The 16,562-nt window shown below is 43.7% G+C and overlaps 1 protein-coding gene across 2 annotated transcripts in view; it reads left to right on the top strand.

Annotated features, from left to right (window-relative positions):
• STT3B (STT3 oligosaccharyltransferase complex catalytic subunit B) overlaps positions 1–16,562 on the top strand; it is a 195,018-nt gene that overhangs the window by 74,952 nt on the left and 103,504 nt on the right. For both annotated transcript variants that reach the window (XM_075315244.1, XM_075315245.1), the window contains exon 3: positions 6,092–6,379. In XM_075315244.1, coding sequence (XP_075171359.1) covers positions 6,092–6,379 — 288 coding nt within the window. The remainder of the gene's footprint in view (positions 1–6,091; positions 6,380–16,562) is intronic.

The following is a 16,562-nucleotide window of genomic DNA, read 5'->3' as shown; positions in this document are numbered from 1 at the left end:
AATTAACAGGACAGTTTTCTAATAAGAATTTAGGCCACGTACACACGTTGCATATTTGAAAAGCTTTGGGGCTTTATTTTACCTCCTGCAGCATTTTTTTTCACCCATTTGGCTTACAAATACAAAATGGTTCCTGTGTTTCTATTAGGGCTCATTCACATGACTGTTCCGTTTGTCCTGGTCAATTCCTGTTTTTTTTGCGGACCCACGGACAGGACCATCTGTTCAATGTCTCTTGTGTAGGATCGGATGCCACACGGAAGAACTTCCGTGTGCATCCGATCCTACAAAAAAAACACATCGGATGCCGTATGTCCGTTCCGTTATTATGGAACATGTCCTATTCTGTTCCGTAATAACGGACCATGACTCAATACAAGTCAATGGGCCCGCAAAATCCCTGGAAGCCACACGGAAGCACTTCTGTGTGACCTCCGTCGGGTGCCCGTGCAGTCTGTATCCCGCGGCTGCTCTCACTGCAGTGTGTCAGTGTCTGCTCGCACTGCAGTATCAGCAGCTTCTCACACTGCAGTATGGGCAGCCTCGGGGATGAGATCATTACCTGCTGTGACTATCTCCTGCTCTCCTAATGTCAGCGCTGTCACTGCCTTCCATTGCCCTCCGCGTTCTCACATAAAGTCTTGCGGGCGGCCCGAGACTGTCACTAGCAGTGACGTCACAGGCTCCTGCGATACTGCTGAGAACGCGGCGGCCATAGAAGTCAGTGACAGCGCTGACGTCAGGAGTACAGGAGATCGTTACAGCAGGTAATGATCTCTTCTAACCTCCGGAAAGCAGCGCTAGTCATCCCCTGCAGTGACCTGGACTTGACCTATTGATGTAAGCTCAGGTCACTGCACTGCTCTCCCAGCCAATGGTGAACACTCTGTTCTTTATTGACTGGGACATTGACTGGGACATTGACTATGGTATGGATCGTTGTGGGACCCCCTTATTGGATTACGCTGGACCCGGATTTGATTGTTCTTTTCAATAAATTTGGTGAAAGGGAATGTTTTGGGGAGTGTTTTTTGAAATAAAACTTTTTTTGTTATCCATTTGTTTTTTATTACGGACTGGGTTTGTGATGTCGGGTAGCTGATAGACGCCGTGACATCACTAAACCCAGGGCTTGATGCCAGGTGACATTACACATCTGGCATCAACCCCATATATTACCCCGTTTGCCACCGCACCAGGGCAACGGGATGAGTTGGGGCAAAGCACCAGGATTGGCACGTCTAATGGATGCGCCACTTCTGGGGCGGCTGTAGCCTGCTAATTTTAGGCTGGGGCGTGTCCAATTACAGTGGACCTCTCTAGTCTGAGAATACCAGACCAGTTGTCTGCTTTACCTTGGCTGGTGATCCAATTTGGGGGGGGGACCCTGTGTTTTTGGTTTTAAATGATCTATTTAATTTAAAACAGCCTGGGGTGCCCTCTGTTTTGGATTTCCAGCCAAGGTGAAGCTGCCAGCTGTGGTCTGCAGGCTGCAGCCGTTTGCTTTACCCGAGCTGGCTACAAAAGATAGGGGGGGACCCCACCTCACATTTTTATTTTTATTTTTTTTTAATTATTTTTTTGGCCAAATACAAGGCTAAGCACCCTTAATGCCACATGAAAGTTACAAAAGGGTGCCAGCTTAGAATATGCAGTGGGGTAGGACATTATATATGTCTTTCTCATCTATCCCTCCATTCATTCATTCATTCATCCCTCTCTCTCTGTCTATATCCATCTCTATATGTACTCATCTATTTATCTTTCTTGCTGCTTCCGTTTTTTTGCGGTCCGCAAAAAAAACGGAAGGCACACGAATGATACATGGACCGTGAATGGTTGCATCCATGAAAAAACGGACCGTTTTTTTGCGGCCCGCAAAAACGGAACGGTCATGTGAATGTAGCCTTATACCTTTCCTCTGATTGTCCCACTCCTGGTTTTGGTGTACAAATACTGATGTATAAAACTCCCCAAATACAATGTGTGCACATGGCCTTTAGACTGCAGTTTTCTGCTGAATTAGGAGACTTTTTTTTTATTTTATTTAATCATTAGATGGCACGTTAAAGGGGTTACCGGGTCTAAAGTGATAAGTCTGTAGTTGTTCTGTGACTGCAGACTTATGAATCCTCCCTGTGCACACACTGTATGCTGGGATGATTTGTTAGTTCTGAGCTGGGAATGGCTATCACGTGACCATAATTGTGCATTATGCTTGTTCCTGGCCAGAACCTTACTAGTGGACGTGGTCGCAGAAAATAGAACTGTATTGAGCAACAAGTCCGCTCCCACTGGACGGCTGCGCCCACTAGTTGGATGTGCCCTCTCCATACACTTAGGCCCAGTGCCCACGCTGTGTATTTTGACGCATATTTTCAGAAATCTGCAACAAAATCTGCATGTCCATTGTGAAGCCAGCAAAGTCTATGAGAATTCAGAAGTGCTGTGCCCACATTGCTTATTTTTCCCTTGCGTATTTGGTGCAGATTGGGTACAGAAAAAAAGAAATCTGCACCAAATACGCAGGAGGAAAAATACTCAACATGGGCACAGCACTTCTGAATTCTCAGACTTTGATGGCTTCACAATGGACATGCAGATTTTGCTGCAGATTTTTCAAAATCTGCATCAAAATCCACAGCGTGGGCACAGGGCCTTAGATTAGTTCGGTTCTGCCTGGGTCATGCATATTGCACCAATTGTGGTCACGTGACAGCCATTCCCAGCTCAAATGAGTGAATCTTCGCAGTGCACAGTGTGCGCTGGGAGAACTCCGAAGTCTACAGTCACACTGACTGCAGAAGTGTCATTAGATCGGACAACTACTGTAAAGAAAGTTCACCAAATATAAAAGAGAGGAAAATAAGGAAAGAAATAGAATTTTTCTGCATAGATCAAGCACTCCTCCGAGGACTTCAGTGTATACAAACCTCTATTACAGCTTTTGTGCACGTCTAACATGGTCCAAGCACAGAAGTGGGCAACGTAGCCTGTAGACACCAATTATCTATGGAGGGAAAAAAGTTCTTGCAAATTAAAATGTAACGTTCCCAAACTGGCCCCTGGACTTGGATATTGGGCTTTTCAGTGGCTCGATGGTAGCCCCATCCCCACAGCCAGCACATCTGAGAATGCAGGCATCCTGTGTAAACTCCTGACCCCTGGTAAAATGTAATTAAATCCTTTATCGTGTCCCACCACGAGTCCTGAGCGGCCACCGAGATGGTGATTTAATCTCTCAATAACGACAACTGAAGTATTTGTACAAGATCATCACATTTCTCTTTTGCGCAGAATTAGCTTGCGTTTTCTCAGCTTCATTTCTTCTTTGATGAATGGATTAATAAAAAAAGTGGAATTATATTCTTTGCTGTTTTTTTTTTTTGTGTACCAATTTTCATTTAATTGGGATGTTTAATATCAACCCCATTCCATTTGTATAAAGGAGAAAATGTTACTTTTTAACCTGGATGATCTGCGGAAATAAAATTGGGAACATTGTCAGATGATTACATGTAACCTCTTACTAATGATTTAGTGTACAGTATAAATGGGATTGAAGGGTAGATCCTTTCAGCTCTCCTAATTGGCTTTCTCTTCCAGTTTGTACATTTTGGCTTTCTTTTGCGTTTAACTCTTTATTCTTGTTTCATACAATCCTATCCTTGTAATAAATGTGACAACTGGCTGTCTCCTTCATGTGGTGAAAAGATGCCCTCAACTAGGCACATAACATGTTACTGGCCTATGGAAAGTGAAGGAACATGGGAATTGGATAAATATGAAACCCAGTACATGGGAATTCCACAGCAGATTTCCGATCATTATCTATTGCCTATATGATAAATATTGGGTTAGTGGTGGCTGAGTCGTGGGCAGCTTGACTGATCACCAGGATGGAGGACCCTTCTACATATTCCCTCTGTCTCAAAACTATGGCTAAAAGCGGTTTTGAAAGCATGGCAGCAGCTGAGCATGGCATTTTATTGGCTGTTCTCTGCTAGTTTTGCCCATACCCGAACCCCAAACTTTTTGTACCCACAGTTCAGCAGCTGGGAGCATAGTAGCCCGGACTCATTGGTTCTGTTTCAGACCTCCACTGATCTAGCCTTTTTCACTTATCCAGTAGATAAACTGCTTCAGCGTGAAAACGCCATTAAGGCCAAATGCACACATTGAGTATTTGGTGAGTTTTTACCTCCGTATTTGTAGCTAAAACCAGCAGTGGGTAATAAATCCAGCAGTGGTGCCCTTGTCTCTATTACACTTTCCCTCTGATTGTCCCACTCCTGGTTTTGGCTACAAATGTTAGGGTGAACTCTTAACCAGAGATCACTAGTTGCCTACTGCCTGGCCGAATTGGTATATACCAAGTGCATGCATAAAAGAATTCACACCAGACAGAGTCGGATATGAAGTCTCTTCTTGGTCACAGTAAAGATGGCACCAAACAGACAGAGAAGGAACATGCGTCCTCTTGATATAGGCTAGGGGCGTACACAAGTTCAGATATGCCCATTTAGTGGGACAGTTCATGGGCTAGCCAATGGGGAGATCCGTGTTGCTGTTGATGGGTGCGTCTGACTTCAGTGGATGAAACCATGATGATGGGAGGGACGTCATCTGGTGCATCCATGCTGATGGTTTGGTCTGTGATGTCTTCTAGCTTGACCAGGGGTCTTCCCTTATATGGTATCTTCTTTCATCTGGACATTCCTTGCATTCCAAGCAAGGTGTGGTGAACAGGAAATGGCAGCCATCTTTATATCTGTGTCATGTGTATGATCTGAGAGCTGAATTATGTAAGGCAAATCCCACAATGCTCTATGTCCAGAGGTTAATTAAGTATTTCATTTTATGGCTCTCCTCAACACAAATACGGAGGTAAAAAACTCGCCACATACTCAGTGTAAACTGGGCCTTAAGAAGATTAGTAAAAGTGTCTGCCCCACACCCCCCCCTCTCCAAAACAATTCATCTTGTCTATGGGTGTTCTGGTATCACAGCTCTGCCACATTCACTTACAGTATAGCTGCAGTATCTGATGGTATCAAGACACAGGGAAAATGGGCTCATTTATTTCAAGAACTGAATATGTTGTATTGCCGCCAAAGCAGTTCCATAATTTATAAATGTATGGTCACAAATTGTTCTTGAAAGCTAATAATTTTTTTTGTTTTTTCCTTAATGTATTTTTGTAAGGTGGTTTGAATACAAGTTTTCAGCTTCTGCAGCCTGTTATCACTAGTTCAGCAGGGCATTGAATTCATTGGACAAATCCTGCCTCCCACCTAGTAACCCCACCACCCTGTGCTGACTTTGTGCTCTTTGCAATGCGCCTCTGCTGTGTTTTGCCTCCCTTTGTAATGTGTGATGAATCCGGATGTAAACTCCCAGCTTTATCTTCGCATACCCCCAGGTAATGTGCAGAGGAGCTCTCTTTCAAGATGAGGTGGGACTTCTCCAGGGAATTCAATGCCCCGCTGGACGCCCCGAGGGGTGTAGAATGCAGAGATATCATGGAGCAGAGACATGATGGCAATATATGGGGGGGCTGGGGCAGCCGATAGGTTCCCTATAAATTGTACCATTCCACTTGTTTCCTGAAAAATGTTGTAGGGACTAATTCTGCAACTAGTTGCAGGTCTGGTTGACCTACATGATTTCAGCTTATAATCTAAAGGAAGGTCTTGAAAAGATGGTCCCTAATATAATATTTCAAGACTCACTTCTCCCAAGACAACGCCATCTCCAATTGATTCCTAGCAATCCTCTACGGTCATTGAGGATTCGGTCTTCCACTTTCCCAGCAGAGGCTCCTGCCATGTTAGTGTAGCATTACATGAATGTACTGGTGGCTGCACAGGTCCGCCCCAGGTCTGCTCATAGAATGCAGGTACTATCTATGTCGTCTGATTTTATTTATGGATTTTTGTTTTTGTGGAGTTTGTTTTTTTGTTTTGTTTTTTTTTTGTTTTTTTTTAATCTTGTTAGCAGGATATCTAAGAAATGAGAGAATTTCTATATATAAAAAAATCAGAAAATATTCCATGTATCTATTTTAACAGTAACTGTTTTTCCTCTGCAGGTGTACCCCGGGTTGATGGTGACAGCCGGACTTATCCATTGGGTTCTAAACATGCTGAACATCACCGTACATATAAGAGATGTGTGTGTGTTCCTAGCACCCGTTTTCAGCGGCCTTACATCCATTTCCACCTTTTTGCTCACTCGAGAACTGTGGAACCAGGGAGCAGGACTGCTAGCTGCCTGCTTCATTGCTATAGTGCCAGGCTACATATCCCGATCAGTAGCCGGATCCTTTGACAATGAAGGCATTGCTATTTTTGCACTGCAGTTTACATATTATTTGTGGGTAAGTAATTGGATTTTCCTCTTCCCTGTAGCCTTTCTCCACGCTCTGGCAGAGAAACAATAACTACCTTTCTGAACTGCATAAATTGTCTGAACATTCATCTGCATTTTGCTCACACGCCACTGGCTTTTCAACATGCCCCATCACAACTTTGAGGAATGAATAGAAATTCTGCCGGTTTTCCCGTGATATTCTATAGTCCTTTTTCCTGTTTTTGGAGCACTTTGTGGTCAGCTGAAATCTGCCTCCAATCTCTGCCCATGGCTAATTGGTATTTCCCCTCTGGTTTGGGCATTGCTGGCTGTTTGTGAGCATGCTTTCCCTATGCAGATAATTAAGCACCGTTACATTTATGACCCTGACTTCACTGTTTAGTAGGCTCTGGGTGACACGTGCTGGATCATTAATGAAGGTGTCTGCACTTTATTGTTGGCTGTAACTACTGATCTCGTGTAAATGTTTATTGACTCGTTTAGCACAGTTTTTAATATTTTTATTGTGTCTATTAACTGCTCGCTCATGTAATAAAGATTCAGGGACTATTGTCAAAGTTGTGTGAATGCTTCGCACATGGCTCCAAATGATGGGCTAATGGTCACAAAGCATCATGTGGTGTTAGATTTAGAAGCAAAAGGGATTACTGTATACCTGGAACCTTTTATCGCATGGAGGTTAGAGGAGTCTGTCAAGCTTCAAAATCTTGTGCATAAAGGTGTAATCCAAAGTAGTCTCTTGAGTGACTCCCAATTTTGCTGTCTCCTTACTTCCTGGTTTCTGTCGGGGCGGGCTCTGCTCCTCCAGTGACAGTGTTGGTGAGTAGCATAGCTAGTACTATTAAGCTATGTGCCCACTGGACTCTGTACCCGCAGATATATCCGCAGGTTTCCCGCAGCAGATCCCCGGAATCCGCAGTTATACTTTGCTGTGGGATTCCAGCGAAATAGCTGCGGAAAACCTGACATTCATGCGACTTACCTGCGGAAGTCTTGGCCTCTGTCTCCATAGTGGAGAGCTGGGATTTTCGTAGGAATAATTGACATGCAGATACGCGCGGCTGTGGGACATCCACAGCATATTCCACAGCCGCATATACCGCAGCATGGACACAGCACTCCCCATGTCCCATAGGATAACATGGGGAGTGTCTGTACTTGCTAAAACCTGCGGATTTAGCTGAAAAATCCAGATAAAGCTGCAAGTTTTCTGCGGCAAAATCTGCGGGTACAGAATCCCGTGGGCACATAGTCTTAGAACTAGCTCAGCACAAGGTCTGCTTTAACCCCTTAACGACCCATGACGTACTGAATACGTCATGGATCGTGTGCCGGTAAGCCCCGCCCCCTGCCGCCGGTCATCGGCGGCGAGACGCGCACATATCAGCGGTTATCAACAGCTGATATGTGTGCCTGCTAGCCGCGGGTGGAATCGCTTCCACCCGCGGCCATTAACCCCTTACATTTCGCTGCCAAAGTCTTGGCAGCGATATGTATATGGGCGCCGCCATGACAGTGACTTACCCCGCCCCCGCCGGAAGTCACGTGACATGATCACGTGACTTTCGGCGGTTGCCATGGTAGCACAGGGTCATGTGATGACGCCTGTGGCTAACATGAGTCACTTCCTCTCAATGCCGGAATACAGCCGGCATTGAAAGTGAAGCAGCAAATCTGCAGTTCTCAGCTCTGTAGCTGATATCTGCAGATAGTGCAGAGCGATCGGATTGCTGATCGCAATAGCCCCCTAGGGGGACTAGTAAAATAAAAAAAAAAAGTAAAAAAAAAAAAGTTTTAAAAAATTAAAAAAAAATAAAAAAACCTAAAAGTTCAAATCACCCCTCTTTCACCCCATTGAAAATTAAAGGGTTAAAAAAATAAAAAATACACACATATTTGGTATCGCCACGTTCAGAAATGCCCGATCTATCAAAATATAAAATCAATGAATCTGATCAGTAAACGGCGTAGCGGCAAAAAAATTCCAAACGCCAAAATTACGTTTTTTGGTCGCCGCAAATTTTGCGCAAAATGCAATAACAGGCGATCAAAACGTAGCATCTGTGCAAAAATGGTACCGTTAAGAACGTCAGGTCGAGACGCAAAAAATAAGCCATCACTGAGCCTCAGATCCTGAAAAATGAGAACGCTACGGGTTTTGGAAAATGGCGCAAAACGTGCGCCACGTTTTTCGGACAAGCTTGTGAATTTTTTTTAACCCCTTAGATACAAGTAAACCTATACATGTTTGGTGTCTATAAACTCGCACCGACCTGAGGCATCATACCCACACATCAGTTTTACCATATAGTGAACACTGTGAATAAAATATCCCAAAAACTATTGTACAATCCCACTTTTTTTGCAATTTTTCCGCACTTGGAATTTTTTTGCCGTTTTCCAGTACACTATATGGTAAAACTTATGGTTTAATTTAAAAGTACAACTCGTCCCGCAAAAAACAAGCCCTCATATGGCAAGATTGATGGAAAAATAAAAAAGTTACGCCTCTCGGAAGAAGGGGAGCAAAAAACAAAGACGCAAAAACGGAAAGTGCCCGGGGGCTGAAGGGGTTAAGGCTATATTCACACTTACCATTTTTGAAGCATTTTTTTTAAATCCTGTAGCCAAAACTTGCTCTCTTGGAAGTAAAGCAAAATGCTGTGGTTTGTTGCGGTTTGTTTTTTTTTTTTTTTGCTGCATTTTTGAGTGCGAATTTCATGCACTATGTTTTAAAATGCAATTTTAGTCAACATAAATAACGGACAACCTGTTTTTTTTTTTTTTTTTGCAGACTTTTTGCACTTTCTTCTTTTTTTGGGTTAAAAAAGCACACAAATTGACATCCTGAAGATTTAAAAAATTAAAACAAAAAATAGTCTGTCACTACAAAGCCGGCTCAGTCAGTGCCAGGGTGCGGTTAAAATCGCAGCTCACTATGTACAAATTGACGACTTAAAGTTGGAGGCTGCTGGAAGGAATAAAGTTAATTTCCTCCTGGTAGCTGGGTTTGCTGTATAGCGGCTGCACAGCTTGGAATGCTATTAACCTGCAGATTAACCCTATATTTTTAGGATAATAGCATTTTTTTTTATCCTGACAGGTTCCCATTAAGTAAAAATAAGCCGCCTTAAATTAAGGTATTCACTGTTGTTGTTTTTTTACATCTGGGAACAACTGGCCTCCTTTCTACTACACAAATTTCTCAAATGTGTATATTGTACAATAAAAAAATCTTTTTATTAAATACACAATTAAAAAAACAACTACTTTGTTCCAAAAAGACATGTCCGATATTTGCTGACAAGAACTTTGCGGGGTCACACACTGCAACATTAAACTAATTTCATCTACGGATACCCATTAGTAAATACATGTATAAAACAAATGGGCAAATCCCATCCCTGTTAGACTAACATATCAGCACTTTTAAAGGGAATTCTAACATGCTGTATATAAGAGCCCAGGCCACTGTGTAGAACATAAGCACTTTATAATACTCACCTAGGAGGTCGCTCTGGTGCAGACTGGTCAAATGGGGGGGGCGCCGTTCTCCAGTGCTGGCGCCTCCTCTTTCGGCCATCTTGGTCTTCCTTCTTCTGAAGCTGGCGTGCATGACACGTTCTACGTCATGCACACTCGCCGGTATTGAGGAAGTGCGCCTGCACAGGACCTCAGTGCCGGTGAGTGTGTATGACGTAGGACGCGTCATGCACGCCGGCTTCAGAAGAACAAAGATGGTCGAAAGAGAAGGTGTCGGTCCCGTAGAACAGCGCCCCCCCCATTTGACCAGTCTGCACCGGAGCGACCTCCTAGGTAAGTATTATAAAGTGATTTTTATGTTGTACACAGTGGCCTGGGCTCTTATATACAGCATGTTAGAATGCTGTATATAAGAGCCCACTGGTGGTGGCCGCAGCTTATAGGCCCCAAATCTGGTGACCGCTTTCCTTTTAAAGGGATGGGGGAACCCTATTACTTAATTTTTATGCAAAAAGGCACCTATCTTGATAAACATTGCAGTTTTAGTCATTGATACCCTGTTATTTCATATGGTAATACATACTTACCTATTGGTACTATATGTAGCAGCATTTTTTTTTTTATTTTTTTTTTTAAGGATGGAGACCACAATGTCACTTTGATAATCTGTATCTGTACAAATAGTACTTTTAAAGGGATATTTGTATACATATATTTACTGATGGGTATCGGTATGTGAAATTAGTTTAATGTTGCAGTGTGTGACCTCGCAAAGTTCTGATCAGCAAATATTTGACATATACGGTATATCTAGTTTTGGAACAAATGAGGTTTAATTGTATATTGTACCATTAAATAAACGTAATGGTACAATATACGTGTGAGAATTTTTGGTGTAGATTTGATGTACAGTTTGGGTACCTTCTATATAGTGATGGGTGACTATTTTTGTGAATACCCTTTTTTACTATGTCCCTTTTTTTTTTTTTTTTTTTGCCACGCATTTTATTTATTTATTTTTTTTAAATAATCTTTGTAACTTTTACAATTCTTACTTGTAAAACCATTGATTTTACTGCCTTAAAGCCCATGTAGACTGGCCAGCCGCTGACATTAAATGACCACCTATCATCTCTGTGCAAGCCGCTTGGCAGTTGTTCAATACCTGTTCAGACATCACACATCCTAGAACGATCGTTTAATATAATTATGGAAGCATAGAATATCCTCCTCGGAAGTTATGTGCTGCTTAATCTGATGTGCTACCGAGAACCATTACACAGGTCTGCAACTAAAAAGCTGTTTGATTATTTTCATCTAATTTCCATGTATTTTGGTGTGAAAATGAAAAAAAAATTTTGAAAAAAATCCTGTAAGTCAGGATTTGCCGCAAAGTTCTCTTCAAATTTAGAATTTTTTTCTTAATTTTTTTTTTTTGGGGATTTGAAAGTCAAAATTACTATTAATTCACATCAATGCATTGAAGATATATAATGCCAAAAAAATATAACTTTCAAAGAAAAGAATTTTCAGAGTGAGCTAATGAAACCAGCATCAACATGTTGCAAGCTGAATGAGTGGGCTCTGACATGCCCGGGCTTATTTCAATTGTTTTAGCTTTGTTGTCGCCTGTTCACACTTTTTAATCTCAGTTCATGTTCGCTCTTCATATTCAACAGTGTTTCCCAAAATTAGCATTATGGCTCAGCGGAAGTGTTAATTCGCCTGACAGTTTGTTAGATTTTGTGGTGAATATACAGTGTTGAAGCAACAGCTGAATATTACAGACTTTGTGAAAAAAGTATACTTCGCATATTTCGGACTAAAGCTTGGAGATCAAGATAAAGCTTGGGCGCCTCATAAAATGTGCAAACAGTTCAAGGGTAAGAAAAAAGCTTTCCATTATGGGATTCCTATGGTATGGCGAGAGCAAAAGAACCATAGTGACGATTGTTACTTTTATTCATGCGATGGGAAAGGGTATAATACAAAATGGAAGCATTCCATTTCATACCCCAATATTCACTCAGCAATTCGTCCCATCCTCCATGGCACAGATATACCAGTACCCAAGGCCCCTCCTACCTTGGAAGAGATAACTATGTCTGATGAAGGTGGAGTCATACCTGAACCAGATGAATCAAGTTCTGACTTTGATGATTCAAGACCAAAATTGTTTTCCTAGGAGGAGATGAATGATTTGGTAAGAGACTTAAATCTTCCCAAAGATGCTGCTGAGTTACTCGGCTCAAGGCTCAAAAGCAAGAATTTATTGTTGCCAGGAGTGTCTTTTTCATGGTTTAGACATCGTGAAGACGAGTTCGTTCCTTACTTTGCCCAGGAAGATAAGTTGGTTTATTGCATCGATGTCGAAGGTTTGATGGGTCAATTCAAAATCCAATATGATTCAGCTCAATGGCGTCTTTTTATAGATTCTTCAAAAAGAAGTCTCAAAGCAGTTTTACTCCACAACGGTGGTTTTTATGCTTCCATCCCTGTAGGTCATTCCGTACACCTAAAGGAACCTATGAGAACTTGGAATTGGTTCTTCGCAAACTTAAATATGAAGACCACGGTTGTCAAGTGTGCAGGGATTTGAAAGTCTTGTGCATGCTGCTCGGGCAACAAGCTGGGTATACCAAATACCCTTGTTTTCTGTGTCTATGGGACAGTCGAGACCGACAAAATCACTGGACCAAGAAGAATTGGCAGCCGAGGGTGCTCACAGTTGGTGAAAAAAATGTCCTCAGAAACTTTGGTTCCTCCCCATAAAGTTCTTCTACCACCTCTCCACATCAAATTGGGATTGATGAAGCAATTCGTAAAATCACTTCCAAAAGATGGAGAATGCTTCAAATACTTGGTCGCCAAGTTTCCAGGCCTCTCGGAGACAAAATTGAAGGAATGTGTGTTTGTCAGACCAGACATTAGAAGGCTTATAGCTGATCAAGAGTTTATCAATACCATGACGCATCCTCAAAAAGAAGGGGGGATTGCATTTAAAGAGGTCGTAGAGAAATTTTTAGGCAATAACAAAGACCCTGACTACAAACAAATCGTCGGACGAATACTGAAAGTATTTCAAGCTTTAGGTTGCCTGATGAATTTGAAAGTGCATTTCCTCCATTCCCACCTTGACAACTTTCCTGAAAATTTGGGAGCTGTGAGTGAAGAGCAAGGTGAACGAGTCCACCAGGACATTAAAGAGATGGAAAGAAGATACCAGGGAAGATGGAGCATTACAAATGATGGCAGACTACTGCTGGACGCTTCAGAGAGACATTACAGATGCTACTCACAAGCCTAAATGTACCAAGAGAAGCCTCACAGGGAAGAAGAATCGATTTTAGCGTGTAAGGCTTTCACACATCCGGTTTGAGCCGTACTGCTCTATCCGGCTGTGAAACCTATGCAACGGATGCGGTGAAAACACCGCATCCTTTGCATAAGTTTTCTACATGCGGCTCGTCCGGTTTTTGCCGCTTGCAGCATGCTACTGAGCATGCGCAGTGGCAAAAAACGCATGCGGTGGCCGGATGCGGTGTTTGCCGCATTGCGCCGCATCCGGCATCCATAGGGATGCATTGGAAAAGCGCTGCATCGGCCGGATGCGGCGCGATGCGTTTTTTTTTTTTTTTTTTGCCGCACAAAAAACCGTGCCAGGCAACGTTCCATCCGGCCGCCGCATCGGCTAAATCTGACGCATGCGGCAAAAAACGGACGGAACGCAAGGCCATGCGGCACTAATTAAAGTCTATGCAGGAAAAACGCAACCGGCAGCAAAAAAAAACAGTTGCGTTTTTCCTGCAAAGTGCCGGATTGTGCCGCACAGCAAAAACCGGAGGTGTGAAAGCAGCCTAGTGAGCTCATTGGAGTTACAAAGGTTTCATGAAAATCTTTTTTGTAATAAAAAAAAATAATTTTGAGTCTATTTTCATTTATTTTGAGGTATTGTCTTATTTAATATAGTTACTTAAAGGGAACCTGTCAGCAGAAATGTCCCCTAAAACCTAACAGATTCCCCCTCTGCAGCTCCTGGGCTGCATTCTATAAAGGTCCCTGTTATGATTGTGCCCACTTTCTGACCGAAAAAAAGTGTTTATAAAGTTGTACCTTTTTGGCTTCTGATTCTGTAAATCCGTCACGGGGGCGGGCTGCCTGATGGCCGTTATTCTGCCCCCTGGTTCTGTATGCCGCCCCCATCGCTGATTTCAATACTTCTGGACGCCGCCCACTGCTCCAGCCATCCCCGCGCATGCCCAGTGCCCATCTCTCGGGGATGAGCACTGTGCCCAGCGTCACCGCTGGTGACGTGCACGCAGGGTTAAGATTATGGGCGGTGCTGTGATGTTTATTCCTAAGCAACCGCCCATAATCGCGGGACCGCGCTTTCCCCCTCGGCCTGCTTCTTTCTGCGCAAGTGCGCTGCTGCTGACCTCACTTCGCCTCCTTCCCATCTTGCCCCGAGGCAGGAAATAGATGGGAAGAGCGCGGAGCAGTGACTACACCGAAAGCGCGGTCCCGCGATTATGGGCGGTTGCTTAGGAATAAACATCACAGCACCGCCCATAATCTTAACCCTGCGTGCACGTCACCAGCGGTGACGCTGGGCACAGTGCTCATCCCCGAGAGATGGGCACTGGGCATGCGCGGGGATGGCTGGAGCAGTGGGCGGCGTCCAGAAGTATTGAAATCAGCGATGGGGGCGGCATACAGGACCAGGGGGCAGAATAACGGCCATCAGGCAGCCCGCCCCCGTGACGGATTTACAGAATCAGAAGCCAAAAAGGTACAACTTTATAAACACTTTTTTTCGGTCAGAAAGTGGGCACAATCATAACAGGGACCTTTATAGAATGCAGCCCAGGAGCTGCAGAGGGGGAATCTGTTAGGTTTTAGGGGACATTTCTGCTGACAGGTTCCCTTTAAATTGTCAGAAAACGTGATGTCCTATGACAAAACGGAGGTCCTTTTCGGATTCAGCGCACTCCAAAAACCTATCCTAAAGATTACGTGGATAACCAAAACAGCTCTCGAAATTTTTTTTTTTCTTGCAGACCTGTTATTTTAATGTTTGCATGAACAATCCCATGACTTGATGAATGAGTGTTCTGGATTCTTGATTGCTGGCATGGCTGTACAGGCCGGTATGGTGAACGAGCATATTATCAACTCTGTCCCAATCGGCTGACATAAATGAACCTTTAGGCTGGGTTCACACATAGCGACAGCGATAACGACGTCGCTGTTACGTCACCATTTTCTGTGACGTAACAGCGACCTAGTAAGTCGCTGCTTAGCTGTCAAACACAGCGACGCAGCAGCGATCATAACGTCGCTACATGTGCAGAGAGCAGGGAGCCGCGCACACTGCTTAGCGCTGGCTCCCTGCTCTCCTAGCTACAGTACACATCGGGTTAATTAACCCGATGTGTACTGCAGCTACATGTGCAGAGAGCAGGAGCCGGCACTGGCAGCGTGAGAGCGGCGGAGGCTGGTAACGAAGGTAAATATCGGGTAAACACCTTGGTTACCCGATGTTTACCCTGGTTACAGCTTACCGCAGCTGCCAGACGCCGGCCCCTGCTCGCTTCATTTCGTCGCTCTCTCTCGCTGTCACACACAGCGATCTGTGCATCACAGCGGATGAGCGACAACAAAAAAACAAACCAGGGCTGTGTGTAACGAGCAGCGATCTCACAGCAGGGGCCAGATCGCTGCTCAGTGTCACACACAGCGAGATCACTAATGAGGTCACTGTTGCGTCACCAAAACCGTGACGTAGCAGCGATTTCGGTAGCGATCTCGCGATGTGTGAAGCACCCATAAGTCAGTATCAGATAGTGTTGGTAGGGGAGTAGATTGTTATACCTTTCTGTGTCAGTCTCTTCTCCCCCCCCCCCCCCTCCCCCCCTTTTTTTTTTTTTTTTTTTTTAAGTGGGTTATTTCCGGTTTTCATAAATGTATGATGCCAGTAAATACAAGATATTTTTTTTTTTCTTTCTAAATCTTTATTAGGGCTCGTGCGCATGTTGATTAATTCCATGCATTTACGCTGCGTATTGCACTGCAGTGTAAATGCATGCGTCCTGTGTCCCCTGCACAATCTATGTAGATTGTGCATGATATGTGCGCATGTTGCTTTCTTGAACGCAGGGATTTGGATACCAAAATTTTGACCGAAATACATGCGTACAAAAGAGCAACATGTCAATTAATTTGTGCGCATTTGATGTAGCTCCCACTCTGTCTATGGTGGGGGCAGCAGCCATAGCGCATGAAATCTGCATTTATTCTGCAGACACACTGCATCCATTATGTAGTGTTTCTGCAGCGATTTGCAGTGCACATGTGCTGTCATATTGCTGCAGAAATTTCAGCATGTGCGTGTGAACATAGCCTTAACATGTTCAGCTTTACTTGAGAAAATAGCCTTTTTACCTTGGCTTACAACCAGTTGCCTTGGAGATTGACCATGGATGCTATGCAGGGGAAAAGAGAAAAAAATACACAAAGGAGTCTTTCTTGTAACATTCCTAGTTTAAGGCCCTGTGCGCGCACTGCGTTTTTTTTTTGGTCGCGGATTTGGCGCGGTTTTCGCAGCAAAAAAGGTGTGGTTTTTGTTCCTAACCATGTTGCAGTCCTTCCCCCAGCTAAACCTATGGGGGAAAAAAAATGCTGTGCACACTGCTTTTTTTTTTTTTTTT

Source organism: Anomaloglossus baeobatrachus, chromosome 6 (assembly GCF_048569485.1).
Source record: "Anomaloglossus baeobatrachus isolate aAnoBae1 chromosome 6, aAnoBae1.hap1, whole genome shotgun sequence".
Taxonomy (NCBI): domain Eukaryota; kingdom Metazoa; phylum Chordata; class Amphibia; order Anura; family Aromobatidae; genus Anomaloglossus; species Anomaloglossus baeobatrachus.
This window is presented reverse-complemented; position numbering and strand designations above follow the sequence as displayed.